Below are 27,479 nucleotides of genomic sequence, written 5' to 3'. Positions count from 1 at the left end.
TATATTTAATATATAAAAGATAACTATTATATTTTTAATTATATTTTTAAATTTCAAAAAAATCAAGTGACTATTGTAATTTATTAAAATTTTATAATTAATAATTATATATATATATATAATAGATTCTATTCATTATATTTTTTGAAATGTTAAAATAAATAAAACAAATAAATGTAAAATAATATTACTTATATTATAATATTATATATATTATAATATATATATTATAATATCTATCTTATTCATTTCTTTACTAAAATCTAAATAAGAGAAGTAGAAAAAATTTCCTTAATATATCATGATAAATCATGATAATATGAACATTATATATTATGGACATTAAATTGCAATATTTAAATAACAAATCCTTAGAAGATTATGAGAAACATGAAGATAGAAGTATCAAAAATATAAAATGATATACATTATTTAAACAACTATGAATTATAGTTTATAAATTATCGAACACAATAAAATAATGAACACTAATTATTATTATATATATATATATAAAATATATTTAATATATTATATATACAAGATAACTATTATATTTTTAAATTTCAAAAAATCAAGTAACTATAATAATTTATTAAAATTTTACAATTAATAATTATATGTATATATATATAATAGATTCTATTCTATTTTTGAAATGTTAAAATAAATAAAATAAATAAATGTAAAATAATATTACTTATATTATAATATTATATATATTATAATATATATATTATATCTAACTCTTATTCATTTCTTTAGTTAAAATCTAAATATGGAGAAAAGAAATTTCCTTAATATATCACTGTTTAATCATGGTAATATGAACATTACATATTATGGACATTAAATTGCAATATTTAAATAACAAATCCTTAGAAGGTGTAAGAAAAATGAAGATAGAAGTATCAAAATAAAATGATATACATTATTTAAACAACTGAATTATAGTTTATAAATTATCGAACACAATAAAATAATGAACACTAATTATTATATATATATATATATATATATATATATAAAATATATTTAATATATTATATATAAAAAGATAACTTTATTATATTTTTAAATTTTAAAAAATCAAAGTAACTATAGTAATTATTAAAATTACACAATTAATAATTATATATATATATATAATAATTCTATTCATTTGAAATGTTAAAATAATAGTAAAATAAATAATGTAAAATAATATTATATTATAATATTATATATATTTATAATATATATATTATATCTATCTTATTCATTTCTTTATTAAAATCTAAATAAGAGAAGTAGAAGAAATTTCCTTCATATATCATGATAAATCATGGTAATATGAACATTATATATTATGGACATTAAATTGCAATATTTAAATAACAAATCCTTAGAAGATTATGAGAAAAATGAAGAGAGAAGTATCAAAAATATAAAATGATATACATTATTTAAACAACTATGAATTATAGTTTATAAATTATCGAACACAATAAAATAATGAACACTAATTATTATTATATATATATATATAAAATATATTTAATATATTATATATAAAAGATAACTATTATATTTTTAAATTTTAAAAAAATCAAGTAACTATAGTAATTTATTAAAATTTTACAATTAATAATTATATGTATATATATATAATAGATTCTATTCATATTTTTTGAAATGTTAAAATAAATAAAATAAATAAATGTAAAATAATATTACTTATATTATAATATTATATATATTATAATATATATATATTATAATATCTATCTTATTCATTTCTTTATTAAAATCTAAATAAGAGAATTAGAAGAAATTTCCTTAATATATCATGATAAATCATGGTAATATGAACATTATATATTATGGACATTAAATTGCAATATTTAAATAACAAATCCTTAGAAGATTCTGAGAAAAATGAAGATAGTAGTATCAAAAATATAATATGATATATATTATTTAAACAATTATGAATTATAGTTTATAAATTATCGAACACAATAAAATAATGAACACTAATTATTCGATTCCTGTAGTTATTGAAAGCTATTAATGAATATTCAATATATTAGGTTATGTCTAACATGCTAGGGATACATGTATCATACTTACATGAAATAATTAATGTTTCTCCGTTTTCGAATCACTACAAATATTTTTCTCAAATATTATTTATTACAAGGAGAATAATATTAAACACATTTACTACACTAATATTTGCACTAAACAATAATTCTACGTGAATAGGAAAAAATATTTTACCGACTTCTTACGAAATTTTTTAAACTGAATATTCTAACTGCGTCATTGCAACTTACATGCTGCCCTCTAATGTATATATTCAACAAACAGGTGTCATGGCGTCTTTACTGCGCAATATTTCATCCAATTGGACATCAAGTGTCATGACGTGGGCTCGCTATTATTCGAATTTTAAATGATTACATTTATATCAATGTAAATATATAAATTTACAACAAATAAATTCAAGTGACATATTTTATAACGAATTAATACAATATTACATTTAGATATTTATAATATATTACAATAATTCGATATAAATTACAATTTGTATTCTACACTTACAATAATAATAATTTGCAATATTAAATAAATTTAAAATTAAAATCTTATGAATGTGGAAACACAATATTGATAATATACGAATAAACATAATGATAATGTCTAAAAAAAAGTTAAAAAATAATAAATAAACGTACCTCGATTTCAAAGCAGCGTAAATATACGTCCTACCAGTTCAATGTTCCAATAACTAATGAAGATTGCGAGTCGTGTGGTGGGGATAAACACATTCCCCTTCCACTAATTTTGCCGCGTATTCAATGTTATTAAATGTTTATAATATGAATATGTAATACTATTATTTTAAGAAAACTAGATATAGCAAATATATATTTAAAAATCTTATAAAATTTCAAATCTGTCAATATTTAAATAAAATATTTCATATTTATATTTTTAAAGATTTTCTTTCTTTAATCAATATGTCAATATGAAGATCGTTTAAAAATTTAATATATATAATTGTTAAAATATAATTATTAACTGTAAAATTTTAATAAATTACTATAGTTACTTGATTTTTTTGAAATTTAAATATATATATATATATTTAAAATATATTTAATATATTATATATAAAAGATAACTATATTTTTAAATTTCAAAATCAAGTAACTATAGTAATTTATTAAAATTTTACAATTAATAATTATATGTATATATATATATAATAGATTCTATTCATTATATTTTTGAAATGTTAAAATAAATAAAATAAATAAATGTAAAATATTATTATTTATATTATAATATTATATATATTATAATATATATATTATAATATCTATCTTATTCATTTCTTTACTAAAATCTAAATAAGAGAAGTAGAAGAAATTTCCTTAATGTATCATGATAAATCATGGTAATATGAACATTATATATTATGGACATTAAATTGCAATATTTAAATAACAAATCCTTAGAAGATTATGAGAAAAATGAAGATAAAAGTATCAAAAATATAAAATGATATACATTATTTAAACAACTATGAATTATAGTTTATAAATTATCGAACACAATAAAATAATGAACACTAATTATTATTATATATATATACATATATATATATTTAAAATATATTTAATATATTATATATAAAAGATAACTATTATATTTTTAAATTTCAAAAAAATCAAGTAACTATAGTAATTTATTAAAATTTTACAATTAATAATTATATGTATATATATATAATAGATTCTATTCATTATATTTTTTGAAATGTTAAAATAAATAAAATAAATAAATGTAAAATAATATTACTTATATTATAATATTATATATATTATAATATATATATATTATAATATCTATCTTATTCATTTCTTTATTAAAATCTAAATAAGAGAATTAGAAGAAATTTCCTTAATATATCATGATAAATCATGGTAATATGAACATTATATATTATGGACATTAAATTGCAATATTTAAATAACAAATCCTTAGAAGATTATGAGAAAAATGAAGAGAGAAGTATCAAAAATATAAAATGATATACATTATTTAAACAATTATGAATTATAGTTTATAAATTATCGGACACAATAAAATAATGAACACTAATTATTCGATTCCTGTAGCTATTGAAAGCTATTAATGAATATTCAATATATTAGGTTATGTCTAACATGCTGGGGATATACGTATCATACTTACAAGAAATAATTAATGTTTCTCCGTTTTCGAATCACTACAAATATTTTTCTCAAATATTATTTATTACAAGGAGAATAATATTAAACACATTTACTACACTAATATTTGCACTAAACAATAATTCTACGTGAATAGGAAAAAATATTTTACCGACTTCTTACGAAATTTTTTAAACTGAATTTTTTTACTGCGTCATTGCAACTTACTTACACGATGCTGCCCTCTAATGTATATTTAACTAACAGGTGTCATGGCGTCTTTATTGCGCAATATTTCATCCAACTGGGCATCAAGTGTCATGGCGTAGACTAGGGCTATTCGAATTTTAAATAATTATATTTGCATCAACGTAAACATACAAATTTAAAACAAATAAATTCAAGTGATATATTTTATAATAACGAATTAATACAATATTACATTTAGATATTTGTAATATATTACAATAATTCGATAAAGATTGCAATTCGTATTGTGCATTTATAATAATAAATTATTCGCAATATTAAATAAATTTAAAATTAAAATCTCATGAATAGGAAAGTCAATATTGATAATATACGAATAAATATAATGATAATGTCTAAAAAAAATTAAAAAATAATAAATAAACGTACCTCGATTTCAAAGCAGCGTAAATATACGTCCGACTAGTTCAATGTTCCAATAACTAATGAAGATCGCGTGGTATGTGGTGGGGATAAACAGTTTCCCCTTCCACTAATTTTACCGCGTAGAATGTATTCAATGTTATTAAATGTTTATATTATGAATATATAATACTATTATTTCAACAAAATTAGATACAGCAAACATACGTTAAAAAATCTTGAAAAAATTTCAAATTTCTCAATATTTAAATAAAATATTTCACATTTATATTTTTAAAGATTTTCTTTCTTTAATCAATATGTCAATATGATTAAAAATTGGTTTAAAAATTTAATATATATATAATTGTTAAAATATAATTATTAACTGTAAAATTTTAATAAATTACTATAGTTACTTGATTTTTGGAAATTTAAAAATATAATAGTTATCTCTTATATATATATATATATATATATATATATATAACTTCTATTTATTATATTTTTGAAATGTTAAAATAAATAAATATAAAATAATATTATATTATATTATAATATTATATATATAAAATATTATATATATAATAACATTATATAATATATTATTAATAATATTATATAATATTATATTATATCTAATATATTATATTACATATATTATAATACAATATCTATCTCATTCATTTGTTTATTAATATCTAAATAAGAAAAGTAGAAGAAATTTCCTTAATATATCATGATAAATCATGGTAATATGAATATTATATATTATGGACATTAAATTGCAATATTTAAATAACAAATCCTTAGAATGAAAAAAAATTTACTAAATTAAAAAGTACAAAGGTACTTGACAAAAAATGAAGATTATGAGAAAAATGAAGATAGTAGTATCAAAAATATAATATGATATATATTATTTAAACAATTATGAATTATGATTTATAAATTATCGAACATAATAAAATAATGAACACTAATTATTCGATTCCTATAACTTTTGAATGCTATTAATGCATGTTCAATATATTAGGTTATGTCTAACATGCTGGGGATACATGTATCATACTTACATGAAATAATTAATGTTTCTGCGTTTTCGAATTATTAAAGTTTTCTCAATTATTATATATTACAACGAGAAAAATATTGAACACATTCACTACACTATATTTCCTCTAAACGATAAATTTACGTAAATATGAAAGAATATCTCACTAATTTCCGACGAAATTTTTTAAACTGAATTTTCTTACTGCGTCATTACAACTTACTTACACGATGCTGCCCTCTAATGTATATATTTAACTAACAGGTGTCATGGCGTCTTTACTGCGCAATATTTCATCCAAGTGGGCATCAAGTGTCATGGCGTGGACTAGGGCTATTCGAATTTTAAATAATTATATTTGTATCAACATAAACATACAAATTTAAAAGAAATAAATTCAAGTGATATATTTTATAATAACGAATTAATACAATATTACATTTAGATATTTGTAATATATTACAATAATTCGATATATATTGCAATTTGTATTCTGCACTTATAATAATAAATTATTCGCAATATTAAATAAATTTAAAATTAAAATCTCATGAATAGGAAAGACAGTATTGATAATATACGAATAAACATAATGATGATGTCTAAAAAAAGTTAAAAAATAATAAATAAGCGTACCTCGATTTCAAAGTAGCGTAAATATACGTCCTACCAGTTCAATGTTCCAATAACTAATGAAGATCGCGAGTTGTGTGGTGGGGATAAACAGTTTCCCCTTCCACTAATTTTACCGCGTAGATCGTATTCAATATTAAATGTTTATAATATGAATATATAATACTATTATTTTAAAAAAATGATATAGCAAATATATGTTAAAAAATCTTATAAAATTTCAAATCAATTTATTTTTTCGAAATTTAAAAACATAATAGCTATCTTTTATATAATATATTATATATATATATATATATATATTATAAATATATATAATAGCTTCTATTGATTATATTTTTTATGAAATGTTAAAACAATTAAAATAAATAAATATAAAATAATATTATTTGTATTATAATATTATATCTATTTGTTTATTAATATCTAAATAGGAGAAGTAGAAAAATTTTATTAATATATGATAAATGTTCATATGATAAGTCATATATGAACATTATATATATATATATATATATATATATATTACAATATTTAAACGACAAATCTTAGCACTAAAAAACTTATTAAAAAGTAAAAATACATATAATTAATTCACATAAAATATAATTTCCTTTATTAAAATTAATTCTATACTTTTTTTTTACGTACCTGTCAAATTAATTTTCTCTTTTACAATCCCATGCATTTATGAAATCACATTTATGAATAAATTCCTAAAAAAATAGTTTACATTGAATTAATTCAAACAATTACCATTTATAAAACAATATTCAACATAACCACCATTTATTACTCGAACGAATAATCGAAATAATCACTAAATAACTTAACATAATACCAAAATATTCAACCTACACTCTCTGTTTTCACCGTTCTCGTGTCAAACCATACCCAAACTTGTTTCACATGCGGTGAACACACCTTGGACGCAGAAACGCGACCAAACACGCATCGATAACGCCACATCCGCACATTTATCCGTGACAATGGTCTCGTTCATTCCGCCACCGGTCCCAAAAACCATAGAGCCACCATGAGAATCGCAAATTGTCGCGCGGAACGAGGGCGATCTCCAAAGAGCGGCCGGGGATGAACCGCGTCAAAGCCAGAAACTTGGCCGCGTTGTTCTATTATGCAACGGAAAAAGCAGGTACAGCAGCAGCAGCTGCACGCGACGTTGGCAATAGAATTTACTACTCTTTCGTCGACGACTTCTTCCGTGAGGAGAGACCGCGCGACGCCACCTGAAATATCGATGAGGACGCAGGCGAGCACGAAATCGGTGCTCATCCAGTTAGCTTGTGTTACTTTCCAATTCGTTCACCTTCCAACCTGGATCGAACGAGCATTTTGCAAAGCATTTCGCCGGATGATGTATCGCAAATCGAGTGTTCGCCACGCCGCTGAAACGCACGGATGCGAATCTTTGAAATTTATTAACCGTGGAGGGATGACGGCTCAGTGGAACGTAAACAAGATTCCATATTGCGCCCCTAGTGTTATATCTTGTTTGTAACTGGAGAGTAAAATAACGGTCGGCTCTTCTCTGTCGAATCCGAGCAACTGCTGTGCAATTTGTCGAGCAATTTATGCATCGCATATTTGTGCATATTGACGCGAAAAAAATATTATTATAATATCATTTGTTTTTATGATTCGAGATTCATTGGGAATTGAACGACACTATTCTGAATCGATTTAGATGTTTCGTTCACTTCGATTTCTGTCTATTTTTACGAGTAGTGAAATTGGATGCTGTGCGATTCTGTGAAATTGTAATATGATGATGCTTTCATTGTTGTCTTTTCCACAAAAGAATAGTTCGTTATATTATATTATATTTTTTGATTCCGTGTTTATTTAAAAAATATAATTGATAAAATTGATATAAATTTCAAACAAGTGGTTAAAAACAAATAGGGGAAATTTTATTTAAGAATCGTATTGACTTCGATACTTTACGTACGCGAATTACCTTTAACATGTGGACGATGCAAATAAAAATAATACCGCATTGAAGCATCAAAAAATATCTCAAATACCAATATTTTTTTTCTCCAGTATCTCAATTGAAAAATATTCGAAATACTTTTATACAAATGGAAAATGTAATATTCAACTTCGAACCACGAACTTTTAATTGGCTATAAAATGTTTTTTTATAAAATCCATAAAAAAATAAATTTCCAGTTTGTATCTATTTGTACGTGAACAAAAAGTATAACATTCAATTTCAATTTACGTAGATTATATTATGTTTCTACAAAATGAATTCTAGGATCACAGGAAATAAGAGAAAATGAAAGATTTATTCCTTTGATTCAATTTTTTTTCGAAAAAATTCAATATTACGATTCTTTACACGTTCATATCTGTGCAAAAAAATCGAATTTGATGTTGAATTATAATTTACAAAATTTCCTTCGTTATACAATAACAATTTCAATAAAACAATTGCATTTATCCCGATTAGGAAAATTTAAATAGACACACGCAAGAAATATTATTCAACAATGCGCTCTCGTTTTTAAATAATTTTACCAATTATATGCAATAATACTTTTCTGAACGTAATTGTACAGTTACACGAATTCTCCTGAATTTTATCATATGAAAATATGAAGAGAACGAAAGGGCACCGACGTAGAAATCAGACAGATTAGTTGATACGATTGTTAGCCCGGGCTAATCGTACCACTGCAAATGAGCTATTTCGTTTTCTACGTTGATTACGCGTCAGCCAATGGTGATAACGTTTGTATAGAGTCCCTTTATATCGTCCAACAACAAGGATTCCAAAGGATTTCACGTGCAACGTAGCTAAATTCACCCGTGAAATTGTGGCGCAACCTTTAGTCTCGTCACCGGCCTGTCACAGAGAAATCTCGTGATCCGGGTCAATGTGGCCAAAAGCGTACCTCCTCTCCCCCTCCCCGAGAATCGGTTTTACCTTTTCCACCGTGAATTCGATTCCAATTGAAAGTTATTAGCGTGAATCGAAAGTGTTTCTCTCGCCACTTTTTTCTCTTCGCTCTTTCGATTTTGTCACTCTTTCTTTTTTTTCCTCTATCTTTTTCTCTTTTTTTTTTTTTCCTACCAGTTAGATGACTCGCAACGGTCTTTATCGATGTCGCGGAAAAGGAAATAATTGAAATTTAAATCTCGTCGAGGTGGATGGTTTTAATTTTCAGAAATCGCTTTTTTCGCCCACCCGCTCTTCTGCGGGAAACAATTTTGATTTTGGATTCACGACGATTATTAACATGTTCTGAGAAGGTTAATTGGAAGATTGATGATTCAAAAATTATGATTCAATTATCTTGATTTTCCAACCTTTTCTTTTCGATAATAATTTTCGAATTTAATATCGAAGAATAGAATAGCATCGATGAAAAATAGATATAAAGTAATTATTAAAATTCATACTTGTCACCAATATTATAGATTTTACTCGTAGAAAAATGAAATGAAATAGTCCAAAGCATCCATCGTTATCTCCATTATCAATTCCTTGATTAATCAACGCGTGGATTAATTCTGAGTTGAATATTAAAATATAATATTTAATTGAATTTAATTTCACGAACGAATGACAATATACTCGGGACAAATCCATAATCGATGCAAAATCTTTTTGCAGATACAATTTTATTTACACGTTGCTATTATCCGGATCTTCTTCGGTCAGCTATTTCTGCAACGAGTAGAGTACACGCCCTCCTGAAAATCTAATTAACCGGTTGCAATTACTAACTCCCTCTCCCCCTATGTAATTACAGTTGATTCTCATATCCACTCGACGTCGCGGCAAAATATACTTTTTGATGAATTTCCGTGACTCGTGCGCGTTACTGCTTCCTTTGCAGAAATTTTCATGTTTAATTGCGCACGAGAACGATCGACTATTAAAAACCATGCTTTAATCTCTCTTCTTGTTTTCCTTTTTTTCTCGAATTTTTTTACCAAAAGAAAAAAAAATGCAATTGCACGTATATTTGTGATTCGTTAACGTTGTACCATGATATATTAAACCCACGTATAAATTATCATAAAAGAGGAGAAATAAATTTTATTTGATAATAAATATTGTTTGTTAATTAATTAAATTTATACATTAATTTTTTCATTTGTTGTCTGACGATACATCGATATTTATAAAAATGGCGAAACATGCAACGATAATTTATATATAGAGATATACTTTTGTTGAAGATGTCGCGAAAATTAAACGGGAGACAAACTATTCTAGAATTAAAATTATTCATCTTGAAAAACAAGTTGAATAACAAGTTATTGATGAATAATTTTCTATAAATGTGAATGTAAATCACGGAGGAAGAAGCATGGAACAGTAAATATTATTAAAAATTAATATTTCAGGTACAAGAACATATTTCTCTTACAACATCCTTGAACCTTGTCGAGATAGTCGCAAAATACAGAGAATACCCGAGGAAATTCGATATCCGCATAAAGCACTTGAGAACCGCGTTGGTCTATTGAATTCATGACACAAGGTGACCAAGTTCACGTGATCAAAGAGACTAGTCTGTCTTCTTGGATATCACGTTCACGGAAATTCGAAGGTTGTCGAGAAATTTGCGAGGAACAGGTTCCAAGCATTAGAGGAACCATCAAGGAACTTTGAATATCTTCAGTTTCCTTTTTCCGTAGAAACTTGGATGCCAAAGACGCGCTCCTTCACGCGTCGAATTCATAGACAAAAAAGAAAAAAAAATATTCATAAAATAATATGATAATTAATGATTTATATAAACGACATTTATCGGTAACCGATATTTTGCAAGAATATTCCACGTACAATAAAGTCGAAATGATTTAAAAGGAGTTAAAAAAAATCGATCATTCGAATTCAAATTATTAAATTATTAGATTAAATTTACAAAATAAATTGATACATTCGTTCCAATAAACGGTGATTTAATTTCCTTTATTACTGTAACTGTAGGGTAGTGTAATTTTTGCGATAAATAATCGCAAATATTCGGAAATTCCAGGAACAAATTTTAAAATTAATCAATTTCGTAATAATATTAATAATATTTAATAAATAAATTCAGTATATTTATACGATTATACCTCGGATGTTTATAAATTAATTTTATTTCGTTCCATTTAATGATATTTCTGTTCTTTTTTTCATACGAAAAAATAAAAATATACACGTTTATTTCTCTTCCATTCCAAACAGGGGACACATTTCTCGTTCCATTTCAACAATCAGGATGGTAACTGCTTAAAAATGATCCATTTTTTTTTATTATTAAATTCGAAAGGAATATAATCGATAGAAACGCAAATATCTCGTCAACCGCGTAGAGGGAACGTTTTTATTTCCCCGCAAAAATTCACTTTACTACCCTGTCAGGCGAACGAATTGACGAGGTGATATATATATATACATATATATATACACAGTATGATATAACTGGTATTATAAATGTTTTTCGCGTGAAAATAAACGTCCGATTTTGGAGGATAAAAAAAAGAGAGAGAGAGAAGAGAGAGAGAAAAAAAGGGAGAAAGGGTTGCGCGATATCGCGTTTACTATATTATTAATCGTGAAAACGAACTCGCTTGAATTATGACGTGGAAAATGCTCCAGGCAGCCATTGCACAGACATGTAACGATTTTTGCTCGTTGCAATCGACAACTCGTGTTATTTAGTGTTCCTATCTATTGATCAGGGCGGATGAAACGACCGCAATGACAAAACTATATCACAGTGTTGTGGTACATTGGCGGAAGGTATCGAGTATACGTTTTTTTTTTTATTTATCGCGTTTAATTCGTAGATCGTTCGTTTTCGTAACGACACGATACGATTCGAAGTAATATCTTTTTTAATCATTGCCGTTCGCGAGATAAATAACCAAATAGCAATGTTTCACGAAAAAGAGAATATACTCGTGAGAACGCGATCCGCTAATTGATATTTGATTCTTTATGAGAAATTCGGGCCGTGGAAGAAAAATCCGATTAATCGCGTTTTTAAAAAATTTTCAGTCGAGAATTATTACTTTTTTTTTTAACATCTTAGGAGTTGCTTCTCGAATGAGCCGCTGATCGAATGTCAATTCCAGAATCTCCAAGTTTTCGAATCCGATCGGGAGAAAAACGGTTAACAGGTTTTTGATACGTGGAATCGATCATAAATCTTCGTCGCAAAAAGGGGATGACAATTCGAGAGAAATGTAAGGCGAGAATGAAACACCAGAGATTAGAAAATTTAAGAAAAAGTTGGAGTAAGAGAGCGAAGAGAAGAAGAAAAAAATAGGGGGAAAGTTAGAAAAGCGTGGGAATCAATGGAGAGATTTAGAAATAGGACACGGTAACGCCATCTATGAGCAGAACGGAAGCTAGGCGCGGGATTAACATACAAATTCCAACGAAACTAATAAAATTTCCATCATCCACGAAGCGAAGCCATGATCTGCATAATTCCAGCCGTGTCGACGTTCGATACCGTTTTCCGGAGGATAGGTGCGGAGTTAATAAAACAAAATTCAAAACTGAATATAGGTATATCCTTTGGAGGAACGATCAAACAGGGCTCACGTTTCTCTACTAACTAAATTCACTTCGATATACGGCGTTGAAAATGGCTCGACTTCGGCAAGCAATATTACAGAGATCACTGGCCAGATAGCCTTCACGTTGCACGTCCGATAAGTCGTTTTACGGCCGTTGTAAAAAGCTGAAATATCTCCTTTCTACGCGTCACACGGAAGTTGGTCTTTTTCCACCAACATTCCCTCTGAATCCGATGGAAACCTGGCATGTAGTTTTGAATTCTCTGGCAAGAGATTCTTCTTTCTCGTTTCTGGTATTTTTTTTCCTTTTTTCTTTTTTCCGTACTTCATTTTGATCAAATTTTTATTTCACCTTATCGTTTCGTTCGATTGAATTTTACGCGCGAAATTTAAATATTTATCCGTGGCACGATTTTCCGTTTGAAGGAATTGTTTGTGCAATTGTTGTTGTTAAATTAATTATTCGTGTTATTAGTTGAGGTAAAAATTACACGATTGATCGCTATTATGATGTTTAAATATATATATATGTGTGTGTGCGAATGATTAAATTGTTAAATAATAAAATGAATCAACTAGAAACTTGATATATTTCGATTATTCATAACTAATTTCGAAATAATAAAAGAGTGGAAATCGAAATTTTATCGTTCTTGGATTTTTCAATATAATATTTTGTGAATTAAATAAATAAACTCGCATATGACGGATCTAAAGAATACCATTTAATTTACCATTTCTGAACGAGAACTATTTATTTAATTAAATATCCAAATACATTCAATATCAACGAGTCAATATTAATGTAATAATTATCGAAACATTTCTCACCAATTTAAAACGGACTTTAAATAGGGTCTGCGACCGCGAGAGCTCATTATTATTCATTCCATTACCAGCTATTATAATCCCGAGCAAACCGTTCCAAACTTTAATAAAAAGTTCTCTCCGGTGTTTGATCGAAGTACAAAGAGTACAGGGGAAGTTTCAGGTGTTGACTGAAATACGAATGAAATCGAAACTCAATTCCGCCTGATACTCGATAACACGAGCTGTTTTTGAAAAGCGAGTCCTACAAACGACAGCTAGTTTCCCTTTGAATGTCTGCTCCCGCGACGAAATTTAACGAACGGGCAGAGGTGGGGCGATAATAAAAACTATCAAGCAAACTATCGTGTCGATGTCAAAGAGGTATCTCCCGACCGACGACGAGCAGTCGTCCCTCCAACTTTTCGTATCTCGTTGATAAAAGTGTCGTTTCTCAAATGCGAGGACGAAAATTGTCTTGTCGGAAGATGAAAACCAATTAATAGATTTCACTACGCGGTGGACGGGTGTCTGATGAAATGGTTGATTCGGTCGACGTTTCTCCCCGGTTAACGAGGATCGAATCGACGTTGAAATATAACGTGTGCTGGTTGCACACCGTTTTCAACCGTACTTTGCAAATGATAGATTAGCAATAAATATAGCTTGACGTATGAATTATGCGTTCCATATTTGAGGAATGATGGGACTAACGTAATGATTTATTAATAACGCATTTCGAACGTGCGTATTTGTAGAATACTTTGAAAATAATGTGAAATTGTATGTCTCGATGTATTGGTAGAAAGAAGATACTGTAATTCGATTAAATATTTCGTGTATATAATTTATATGTAATTCTTTGATATAATTTTATTATTTTTATTCAATTTATCATTTTCTTCGTTATAATAATTTCGAAAATTTTAGTTATATCCCCGCGTCGGGATATTCTGAACGTTCCCATGAATTTTTTAATTCATTTCCTAATGTTTCTTAATGTTTATTGCAGGCTAGTCATTTATCTTATTCATTCGTGCAAAATTTATTCTCCCTCCTCGGTGTACATAAATCTTGCTATTATTTATGAGAATTTCTCCCTTCCTTTGTTCCGTTCCATGAAAATTTTAACCCTTATATAACGCAAGTTGCACTTTTTCCGACTGCAACGTTCAATCTTCTTAAAAGACTCTATGATGAATAACCTTTCCAAAATGCTAAATGTTGTCGTAATCATTGCATATAATAAAGAATATATATATATATAATTCAAACCATTCATTCAATCGTTGAACATATATATCTGAAAATAATTACATTTAAATTTACAGACAAAGTAAAAATTAAATATTAGAAACATTACCTATTTATCCACAATTTTAATAATAAATATTAAATAACGTTCATCGAAACTTGTACGAGAAACTAAAAAAAAAGGAACAGAAATTTTTTCTGTACAACGAGAGAATGCTTCGACCATAAAACTCGTACAAATTCCGAGCAAGGAATTAAAATAAACGTGCGCAAACGTCGCGCGGAGAGGAAGTTTGATACTTTAAAACGTATCCGCAGATTTGAAGAGAGTTTGAACGACGACTCGTACGTGTCGCGAAACCTTAAATGCACCGAATGCGAGCAACAATCGCGAGTGGCGGATGGCAGGTCGATTTCGGGGTCGAAACTCGCTTCGAATTCTCCTACTTTATGGCTCTATAATTTTGCGCTGTACTACTTCAGCCTGGCCTTGTGCAACCCTCGTGTCTTGAACGGGCACGTATAAAATAAGATATTGCGGACAGAGGGATAAGGGTTGAATGTGGAAGATTTACGAAGATACAAGGATTTAGCAAGAGAATTCTCTTTTTATTCTCTTTTATTTTCTCCTTCCTTAATATCGTATGTTCCGGATTATTAGCGCCCTAAAAGAGTTACCATTTTTATTCGGTAATGCGTGCAAGTGTTCGGCGAATGTCGAGAGTTTCCATCCGACAAGTTTGCGAAACAATTTACGAAGCGAAATGAAACGAATTATAAAATTATATACCGTTGTATATATATATCATAAAACATGCGTTGAACTATTTGGAATAAATGTTGAAATTTTTTAATAACAATCTACAAAATCACGTTATTTTATTATTTGTTCTTTCAACAATTTCATCCGTTACCTTAAATTATTCGATAAACATGACGTCGATGTACTTAACTCCTTCCATTTCTACGGTTTCTTGTCTTGTCTCTAGTTGCAGTAACCTATATATCAACATCGAAAAAAAAAAAAAAAGAATAAACTTTCTTGCGGGCGGAGGAAGAGAGCCAAGACTGTCTTCGAGACTTAGACAGTGAATGGAGTGATCAAAAGACGACGCTGCAATTTATCCAGCTTGTCACTTCCTCGTAGCGCCAAGAGAGAGAGTAGCGTGGTGATTATAAGATACAGGCGAACATCTAGGTATTCATGAAAGCCCCACAGATTCACCCAAAGATTATCCAAGACTTCTATCGATTTCTACCTCTTTCTCGTTTATTCGAAAGTAATTTCACAAGGATATATTCCGTCTTTAATAAAATGGATTTTTAAATCGACAATATTTATAAAATTTTTTTATTATCCATCGTTAAACGAAGCTAATAATTTAAGAAAGAATTAATATGCTCATATCCTAAAAAAAAAAATATAAAATAAGCCTCAATAATATCAAAGTTTTAAATTGAACAAAACTATATAAACTTTTACAGTTCGTTGAATTATTATTCCAAGGAAATTGTCTTTGGGAAATAGTTTGGAGGAAAAAGCTTGGTCTCTTGGACAAATCTTTGAAGCAAGTATCCATCTATCTCTCTCTATCTTCCACCGCATCAAAACATCATCCAAGATCTCTAAATTTACCAACTAGAAAGCTTCCCAGTCGAACTCGAAGAGGAACCAAAAAAGGAACAAAGAGCACCTCCTCCTCGGTATCTGATATTCAAATAAATGCGCCGAGCCATCAGAACTGGTATGAACGCTCCGCGAAATTTTTCCTCCCTCGACAAGTCTTCGACAATCGATCCTCACCGATTCCAATAAAGAAATGGATGAAGGCTAAGTGCGCGTTATCGATCCAAGCAAAAAAAAGAAAAAAAAGAAAAGAAAAGAAAAAGAAGAGAACAAGTTCGATCAAGAATCAAGAATTCTCTTCTTCGATCTTTCTAGTTAATTAGCAAAAGTCTTACCGCGATCCGAAAGAATTTTTCTCGAGTCCGGTTTATAACAAAAAGGGCAGCCAATATCCAAGAGAATCTGGCGAGGATAATCAGAAAGGTGGAATATTAGTCTTTTAAAGAATAAACCGGATGAAAATCTCGTGTTAGGCAGGCGCAATCTGCAAATATTGCGCCTGTTCCTTTACCTTTCTGTTAAAATTCTCGGATTAATAAACGAAACGAGATGAAGCGCCCCCCCCTCTCTCTCTCTCCCTTTTTGCCTCTTTCTTTCCATCCCTCCGCGATTTCCTTTAGATCCGAACCTACTTGGAAAGGTGGTTCCGTGGCACAATTGAAACTCCTTGGGAAGAAGAAAAAAATGAGAAGGAAATAAGAGACTTTCTTCCTCCCTTCCTTGTGCGAAGATTGCGAAGATTATCGTGTCGCGAGACACGAGATTTAATTTGTTCGTTTAATCGAGCGACTCGTCGATTCGTCGTTATTTAGATCTCCATCTCTTTTAAGGAATTCCTCTTATTGAATTTTTCTTTCGATAAAAAAATAGTGCGCGCACAACGTGGCGGTATGGAAATACGAGTGGAGTTGCCTCTCGCCAAAATTCAAATCTTATTCAAATGCGGATGACCCGGCGTTTAACCGCGAAATTTCGCGATGATCGCATGGAAAATACAGGGCGGACTGCAATGCACACACCGGCGCAAAGTTTGCCTTCCTGGATGGATGGTCGATGCGAGGGTGTTGGCGCGTATCGATATTATTTCAACGTTTCCATCGATAGATTTTGTAATAGGGGTACGGTGTCAAGAGTAGATCTATCTAGAAAAGTACGAGGTGGTAAAATCGATGGTGGAATTATATTTGAAGAAGGAATACGGATTCTTCGCGTTATTTTTATATATCGTATAAAAATGGACGAAAGATGTAAATTTAATTCGTAATTTATTAATAGAGAAACGTGTATATATATATGCGTGAAATAAATTGAATTAATTTAATTCAATCTTGGTATATTTGACCTACAGAGATGGGGGCTGATATTAAATTAAAATTTCTCTACTTCGATTAGAAATTTATGCGTTTCATATCGAACCGATTCGATTTCGATCGAAGCATTAATAAAGGAAATTCATCTTCTACACGCTACTCCATTGCATTAAAAATCCTATCTCGAATAATTAAACTCGTGCAAAAAAGTATTTTCCGTTGCACGCGAGTTATTAAATTAGTATGAAAGATAAATGAAATATAAATATAGAAAGTATCCGCATATTGAATCCCTAATAAATATAAAATTAATATTATTCCAGGTGAATTTTAATAAAAAATATATATATTGGTCAGGCGATCATATATTTGAATATAGAGAAATATTAAGAATTTCGTCTCCATCCTAAGAAATAAAAACAATAAGAGTTTATTTTTGATACGAAAGAAAGAATAATATACATACGAAAAAAACACTTTCTGATATCTAATTAATAAATCGAATTTACGAATAACACTTTGAGCAACGATTCCAAAGCATTTCCTCGCAAATAGGGCTTTCACATGCTGTAACACGATCCTATAAGTAACCTAATTTAGGGATGCATTAAGCTCGGTTCGCCTGAAGTCAAATTCGATGCTTTGCCGACATCGTCACAGTGAAACTATCCATTGTTCCAGTTTCGAAAAGAACCTGTTATCGTGGAATCTAGAACGTTGAAACCATAACTCGAAACAGACTTTTCACCTCCGGAGGGACCTCCTCGAAGGAGAGAGGGAGAGGATTAATCGAGCGATTTCACGATTTCTGGCCAGCGTCGGAGACGCCCAGTGTCGTACAGCTATCTGGTTCAGGCATCGATGCAATCAATGATGAAGTAGGCATTGACAGCTGTCATTGGAATTCCGCTATTTCTCTTGATAACGCCAACAATAGCCAATAGAAATCACAATGCGCCGCGACGATTCCTTGTCGATCTGGGATCACATAATAGTCACTGTCATAAAAGACTATCGTGACCGTGGGAAACAATAGGCCCCCTTCCAAGTGTTAATGGTGACGTTGAACGAGCATTGGTGTTCGAAAGGTGTTATTGAATTTCGCTCAGGAAATAGGAAAGGAACGAATGGTATCTGGCGAGGTTACGAAAGATCTTGGATTAATTCTTGCCAATTTTGGAAATATTCCTTTTCATTTCGAGGATTCTTTTTCAGACTCTGATGCTATCCCGACGAATACGAAAAGCTTCGAATCGCTTTTGTTACGAGTTCGATAATGATTAATTATTAAAATTTAACTAACTATATATATTCTGTAGTCTGATTAGATAGAAAGTTTGATAAAGGAAAGAAAAGGGGGAAATTTAATTTTGGCGACTCACGTTTTTCAGGCACTTTTGCTCGAGATCAAAAGCTGGTGGGAGGAAATGTGTTTGGCAATCACAATTTCACCAACGGACCAACGTTCGAAATGAACGTTCCACGAAATGTGACCACAGCAGTTGGCCAGACTGCTTTCCTTCATTGCAGAGTTCATCAACTGGGTGACAAAGAGGTAAGAGGATTTACCTGTTACTTCCGCTCTGGTGTAGCATTCATCCAGGAGGGGGAAATAACGAGGAAAAACGATCTCGCATTTTATTGCTATTTAATTTCTCCAATGTAATAAAAGTATATTGCACTTACATTTGAAACAATTAGAATTAAAATATACATATATATATATATTTCAACTTATTCCTGTGAACCAATGATTCGATAACTATTCTAACTTTTATAATTCTTAAACTTCAAGCAATATTCTTAATCCCATATATAAATCATATTTGTAATATTTGCTCCTAGAATTAAAATAACGTTAATTAATCACGGAATCGTTGGATATTTAAACCGAAAGAATACAGAAAAATTCAAAGATCAGGAATTCACAACGATCCTCGAGTTGAAAAGAAAGCAATTCTTCACAAATTTTCGTTAAACTTCGCTCTCGTTTATCTTCTTTTTTTTTTTTCTTCCTTCGATATAATTCGTGGGGAGCGAGATGCCAGCGGGAAGAAAAGAGGAAAAGAAAAGTCACGTCCGCAACTTGATCACGGGATCAAAGGCGAGCAAGCGTGGCTTGCTCTGTTGCGGTCACGGCCACTGCCTCGTTTTTCAAAATCTTCCCGATCCAAAGCCGTGGATCGATATGGATCCGACAGACTTCCGGAATAACATTACCGCGAGGTTGCCGTGCGGTTTTGCGCTCGTCGATAGAATATGCATGGGGCGTGCTCTAAGAAGGGAAATGGCCTCAAAGACCGACGGGCGCGGTCATTAAATTTTTCATTTTATATCGCGAAAAATTGCGGATACGTATATCCGCGGGAAAAAACGTGTACGGAAAGAGTAACAGGTGGAGGCGTTTAAACAGGCCATCTCTGAGCTTTATGCTATTTTTCGTATTATTGTATGCATAGTATATTGATAAACACAACGTGCACGTTCGTTGTAAATGGTGGAGTCATCGTGCGATGATCGATAGAAATACAAGCTCGAGAAGAATTATAATTTTGATCCAAGGAGGGATAGAAAAATTGTTATTTAATCGTTAACGAATTGCAGTACATTGATTCGAGATGTATGCAAAATTTATGTATTTATGTCGTATCATCGATAGGGCAACGAAGTGATAAATTACATCGATCATTTCGATATTTATTTTTACATCATTCGCTTATCTTTATATTCTCTCACAACAGATGATAAAAATATTTAAAATCTCGGGCGGATTAATTAGGGAATGCGAGAAGCGTAATAATTTAAATTTACCGCGTGTATGTTTAAAGAGAAATAATAAGAGAACGTGTATCGCATACGATCTTTAATTACATCACGTACACATTGCGAAGAAAAACCACATTTAATGAGATTCCGAAATGAATTCGCAAAAAAGAAAGCGAGTAGTTGAGAAGCAACTACAGGAAAAAGAGAAGAAATTATTTTCCAACATGTCGAATTAACTCTAGAGAATTGACTCTGCAACAAAAGCTGGCCAAAATAAAGAATCGCTTCCCTTCTTTCAACGTTTCTCTTATCGTAAATTTCTCGACAATGATTTGAACAGCAATTAACCACGTGTAATCAGGAATTTGACGGATACGTAACACAAAATCTACGATAAATGTCACAATTTTGTAAATACTGTAAATTGTCCGGTATCCAGCTTGACAAACGGGCTACGTAATAGCAATCGTACATATTTATATGTTAATCGACTTGATACAAATTAACGACACTAAACTAGACGCTAATTCATTTGGAACGTGTGATGACGTTGCAGTAGGAGCTTTCGATAATCGGATTGTCACAAATTTTACCTCGTTAATACGATGCGTATTAGAATAGGAAAGGCTACTTCGACACGTTAATGCCAATTCGATTTCCGTCTCCATCACAAGTGCAAAATATTTCCTATTATTTTCTTATATAAGCTTGAAAATAATCTTTCAATTCTGATAATTGTTTAATTTCACTTTGTAGAGGTGGTTTAAAAATATGCTTTTTCCACTCCAAGTAGTGTAAGTCGATAACAGGATCGGGCTTGGTTTTCAACTTTCCGTAACGATACGAGCGCGATGAAAATTGGAGGAAAACGGGAGGAATCAAAATTGAAGCGAAATTTCACGAATGCGCAACGTTTCATAATGTCTATCGTAGTTTTAATAAGAGAAGAATGCCGAGTTAAAGTCTTCCTTACGTCCCCCGTCAAACGATGTAAAAATTAAGGAAACGCAATTACTGTAAGCACGTTATAAAGGAGGATATAACGTCGTTACGCCACGGCAAGAGTCGCTCCTACGGATATTTCCTAATTTAATTCCTCCACGCCCGTCGGAGAAATGGTTGAGCTCGTCTCTGGATGCTGTTGAAAAATGCAACTTAACCACGGATGCGCGAGGGAAATGGCACATGGTTAGGAGGTCACACGTGATGCGTGGTGAAATCTGTGAACCATCCATCTCCTTCTTCTTCTCTTTTTTCTCCCCCTTTCCACGCTTTCACGTCGAAAAAATTTCGAGTTTCGGGTTTTCAGGCCGTGGCGCCGACCAGAATATCGTTTCATCCCTTCTAATTAGGTCACAGCTTGTCGGTGGATGCCCCTTTCCTTTTAAAGCCATTGATGTTCGTCGAATGAGGCAATTAGAAGACCCTTGGAATAGGCCAGAAAGACCAAAGGAATAAAGCCAATCGATTTTATCTTTTGATATATAAATCATTACGGGAGAATTAATCCCGTTCGATTGGCAGGAAATATTTTCTGTCTGTCGGATAATGGATTTATAATATTCCTTCCATTCGTGTGATATTTTTTTTTCTCTTTTTTTAAGTTTATCGTTACGCGAGAATTATTACACTGAAAGTTATATCGAATATTAATAGAGTTCGGTGTTATTTCATTTTATATATAATGTAGGTTAAAGTATGAGAGTTATGAAATTGAAATATTGATCACGGCATAATTTACATTTGGGTCAGCAACGTCAAATAATAAACTTTTTCAACTAAATTTGTGTAATAGAGCTGTGCAACTGTGTAAGCAAAAAGTTGATTTTAATTTGCTCAATATTAAATGTTCTTCTGTTAATATTTGTAAATTAAGGAATGATAAAATGAACGAAATAAATGCAAACCCGATGGAATCTGGAATAAAGAAATTAATTAATGATTTTTGTATTGACCGAACGATTATTACGAGAGCACGATAAATAAATATGTATTAAAAAAAAATTATTCTTATCAATTTGAAAAAAATCCATCAAGAATCAAATAAGCATATATAACTCTCGATTTATCCATTTTTATCAAAGAGAGATCAAACTCTTTCATACAAAATTATAATCTATCAAAGAAACCGGAAAATTCATAGAACCAAGAATTTTATTAATCAATTTACAAAGTTAAAAAAAATTTTTATAACCAAGGAAGATTATTTCTCATTAAAAAAATTTCCTTCATTCTTCAATCAATTATACACTCTTATTTAAATATCGAACCATTCACTTTTAACCATTAAATTTACACGAATACTACTTCTCAAAAGTATCAACTACGATAAAAATGGTTTACGAGAGTTTAATTGGAGGGTAAAGGATAAAAATAACAGGGATTTTTATTCACGTACTTACCGTATAATGTTCCATTTCGTTCGAAATGATTACCTGGAACGCTGATTTTATTATTATTAACCCTTTCTCAGTTGCGACCGTTTCTCAAACGAAAGATTTTTCATCTTGGAAGGGAAGAATCGTTTTTTTGGTGGGAAGAGGGAAGAAGAAAACTCCCTTTTCGGAACGAAAACAACATTCATTTTTTAATTTATTATCTTGAAACGTAAATTAACTACCGGTAATTACACTGGGTAGATAGAGAGCGGAATTAATTTTGTTACCCTTTGTAAATTTTTATGAGAAAACTGTAGAAATGTTTGCAGACTGCTTAATTAAATTTTAGATATATTTTAATGGACTTTTAATAAAGATACATTTGATTTTTTCGTTGCTTTGTGTCACGTTTTTGAGAAAGAGAATATCTTTAACGAGTTACTCTTTTTTGTTCAATTTTTTATTCATTTCAATCGTCGATCGTATAATTAAATGGAAGAAAGATTAGGATGGAAAATGGCAGATAAATTATGCAATTATCACATTTCCGTTAGAATTTTATATTAGATCTAAATGATATCAATCTTCAAATTTTGAAAGATGAAATAAATGTTTGGTAAAGGAATAACTACAAAGACTATCTGTATTTCAATCACGTCTTTTATGCAAGCTTAAAAGTTAAATGCAACTTATTTGAATAATAATACACTCAACGAATGAATGTTATCTGATAATTTAAATATCTTCTCGATTCAAAGGATCATAAAAGAGCTTTGGTGTCGTTCAGTGGTGAACACGTGACAATGTGGGATGCAGATGGCCAAATATTTTACATCTTATGACGTTGCCGAATGATAAAGTAATTTCAGAGTTGCATAGCTCTCATAAATTCGGATAATTTTATGCAAGCACATTTATCTTATTCATTTTACGAAGCGCGTAAAACGTAAAATTTAAATTATTACCCTTAATAAATGTAGAAGCATCCTAACAAATTTCTTAATTTCCTTAAGCCCACGAAAATTCTGATGATATTAACAATTACTAAAAATTTATTCCATATATTTTGCCTACGTATAACAATTCCAATCAAACTCGCTATTGATTAAAATTAAAAATTAAATTAATTTCCCTAAGATATTACAAAACTTTTTTTTTTACATAATTTATCAACGAAAATTATTACCTTGTATAATATCTTGTGAATCATTTCTTCAGAGAGATACTATTTTTTTAACCAGATTACGAAGGCAATTTCCAAAAGCCTTACTCGACACCCAGAGACAAGTAAATGTATTAAGAAATATGACGTGACCATTAGGCTACCCTTAATGGAAACGAAGCCAAGGCATAAAAGTCGAATAAGATCAACAAGATACACGAGAAAATCTCTCAGAATACGATGCTCAGAATAGAAATTACTACCGTTTCTTAAAATTAATCCCATTAAAAACCAAAACCATTCTAAGACAACAAAAATTCATTCGTCAACTTTCAATATTCAACTGAAAGATATCTGGTGAAATTTATCATAACGTTCGATTTCGTTGTGGGATATCGGCACAATACCAGCCAAGCTACGTTTCTTCTTTCGTAACGAAGTTAATAACGCGCGACGGGCGGTCTAATGCTGTTTAGAATGTTGCGGAATTTCGACAGAGTGTTTACTCTGGCATATTATGTCAGTGGTTTAGCCCCGCACGAAATCGGAACATTAACTACGTTTGCACGTGTGCCCGGGTACCGACTTCGCGCTGGCTTACGCGGCTTACACACAGCCTGCCCATCCGTAAAATGGGACGGAGCATTTGCATTGCTAATTTCCTGCATCGCGCGCGTTTGTTGACCCAGAACGGAAGATCCACTGTCGCTTCTTATTTGATAACGAACGTGCTGAGATCTGCTCTTTTCTTTTTTTTCCTCTTCATTGATCGCCCGCAAGGCTTACGTGTATCCTGGTTTGCGACGGATTTGGCGGCGCGGATCAAAACATATTTTCGTCCGCTTCTTTGTTTTGCGAACCAAGTATAAACAGAAAGTGGATTACGGAGTGGATTCGAAAGTGGAAAATCGATGAGCGAGGATCCGCGATGGATTTGTATGGAAATGTAAATAGAAACTGTTATTGTATGTTTGATGAAAAAAATTGGTAACTGGTTTTGCAAGTTGATTTGAGCGGGATTTTGACCGATGAGAAATAGGAAATATATGCGTTCCAATCACCTGACTTCGGATCGTAATCGAAGGTAACGGAGGGATTAAAAAATTTTAAAAGTTTGGATCGAATTATCGAAGAGTTCCATTTCGGTTCGGAAGATGATGATCGCGTTTATAGATTGAAGTGGATCATTCTACACACTCCAAAGATTACATTAATAACAATGGTTGGTACTCTGCAGAGCGATAATAATTGTGTTCTGTTGCGCTTGGATGATTTTGTTGAGACTGACTACTCCAGCTTTCGAGCTCGAATATAGTAACACCTGCGCGCATTGAGGCGGATTACAAAAACTAAGAAATTAAATTTTGATTGAATTTCTGTTCGAATTATTTGTTATTCCTTAATTATTAATATAAAGATAGAAATTGTTCCAACGAAATCTTCTTCCGCGTGGAAAGTCGATTTTAAAAAATAATTCAATGCCGATAATCCCTTCGAGATGACTTTTTCAAGTTTCGATTGAATTCAGGGATACGGATAAATATTAAATCTTTCGATGAAAATACGGTTTTGAATGACACGGATGATCCATTCGGGTGAAATTTACTCGTGGGGAGGCAGGGTTGACCCTTGAGATATGAAATCTCAAGTTTGGCAATTCATATACTTACATAAAATATAGGATCCGATGTACCAGATGTGCTACCAAAAGTGATGCAGCCTATTTTCTCGCAAACTGTTGCACGTAGATTCTGACACTCCATTTTTTAAATTTGTCGATTCAATGAAGAGAAAAAATTTTTTTTTCTACGCACGTGGTTAAAATGGATTGATTATATCTGGTGTTTATAATTATTCGTCATATTGAATAACATGCTACGTTTAATTAACACGAGTACTAAATATAAGCTAGCATAAGGAGGACATTCTTTGAGGAGGACGTAAGGGATGTTTATAACATAAGGGATATAAATATTATACGTCGATAATGAAAGACGAAGATATTCCTGTTCAACAAACAACTAATTTTATAAATAGGTTAATTGATAAGATACTTCGAAAGGAAATAATATTTTCTCGTCATCGAGAGTAACGCAGGCAAAATACTATTTTTATTACTGTACCACATTTCACTTCAATTTGTTTAAGAGAATTGCAGAGAAAGAATTATAAAAGTATTCGTATAAAACAACTTATTATTTCTATCACGTTAATTCTAACTTTTTTATTTACTTTTTATTATATTGTAATATTACAAGTTGTGAAAAGGAAAATTTAATAGCACAAGAGGATTCGCTTGTACTATTAACAAATTATTGTACAAAGACACAGCGACGATTAAAACATCGCAGTAATGAATTTCATTACAATTAATCCACGATTAATAATTCAAAATCCATTATCATAACCATATTACATTACATTAATTGACGCGGGGAGTCAATGATTTTTAAATAATCAATTTCTTTTTCTAATTTATTTTCCAAAAATTAAATCAAAACCTTCCGACAATATAACGAGACATTTGATACGCTCCCCAAAGATCTATAAAGTTGAGCCGCTGTTCAAATCGCTATGAAAGTCGGAAATTTATCCGCGGGAAAGCCCTGTTCGAAATCGAAGCCGAGGCTCGGTCGTTTCGAGTTTCTGCTCGTTTGAGGAGAGACGTTAAAGAAAGTTTAATTCGAGCAAAGTCCTCTTGAGAATGCCACGGAACGAAGTTACGGGGGCAAAGTGTCAACGGTAGGCAGTTTCGTAATTTAATCGTTTCGAAAGAACTCACCTTCCTCGTTTCGCATAAATATCACCTGGGAGACGTTCCGTTTCGTTTATTAGCGAACTGGAGGATCGAGAAAGTCGAGGCCATTGTTTGCATATCCCAACTTTCAATTTGACCGGATTATTTGCTCTCTTTTTTTTTCCCCGAGATCAAAGTGGACAAATAGAGTGCTCTTACTCCCGGATAAAGTCGAAATAAAATTGTCGAGGAAATTCTTCGAATTTTTCGGCTCGGAATTTCGTGGCTAACCCGAGACCACGCGTTTCGAAATAATTTTTACGCGGTTCTTTAGAATTTTAACAATTTTTTCGTA

The 27,479-nt window shown here is 30.6% G+C and overlaps 1 protein-coding gene across 1 annotated transcript in view; it reads left to right on the top strand.

The window, feature by feature from the left end:
- Nucleotides 1-27,479, top strand: part of LOC108003171 (zwei Ig domain protein zig-8) — a 385,408-nt gene that overhangs the window by 93,960 nt on the left and 263,969 nt on the right. The window contains exon 2 of the mRNA XM_017065300.3: nt 19,473-19,636. Within this exon, the coding sequence (XP_016920789.1) occupies nt 19,473-19,636 (164 nt within the window). The remainder of the gene's footprint in view (nt 1-19,472; nt 19,637-27,479) is intronic.

The sequence above is a fragment of the Apis cerana genome, linkage group LG14 (genome assembly GCF_029169275.1).
Source record: "Apis cerana isolate GH-2021 linkage group LG14, AcerK_1.0, whole genome shotgun sequence".
In the NCBI taxonomy this organism is placed as follows: domain Eukaryota; kingdom Metazoa; phylum Arthropoda; class Insecta; order Hymenoptera; family Apidae; genus Apis; species Apis cerana.
The sequence above is the reverse complement of the archived record's forward strand: the minus strand, read 5'-3'. Positions and strand labels throughout refer to the sequence as shown.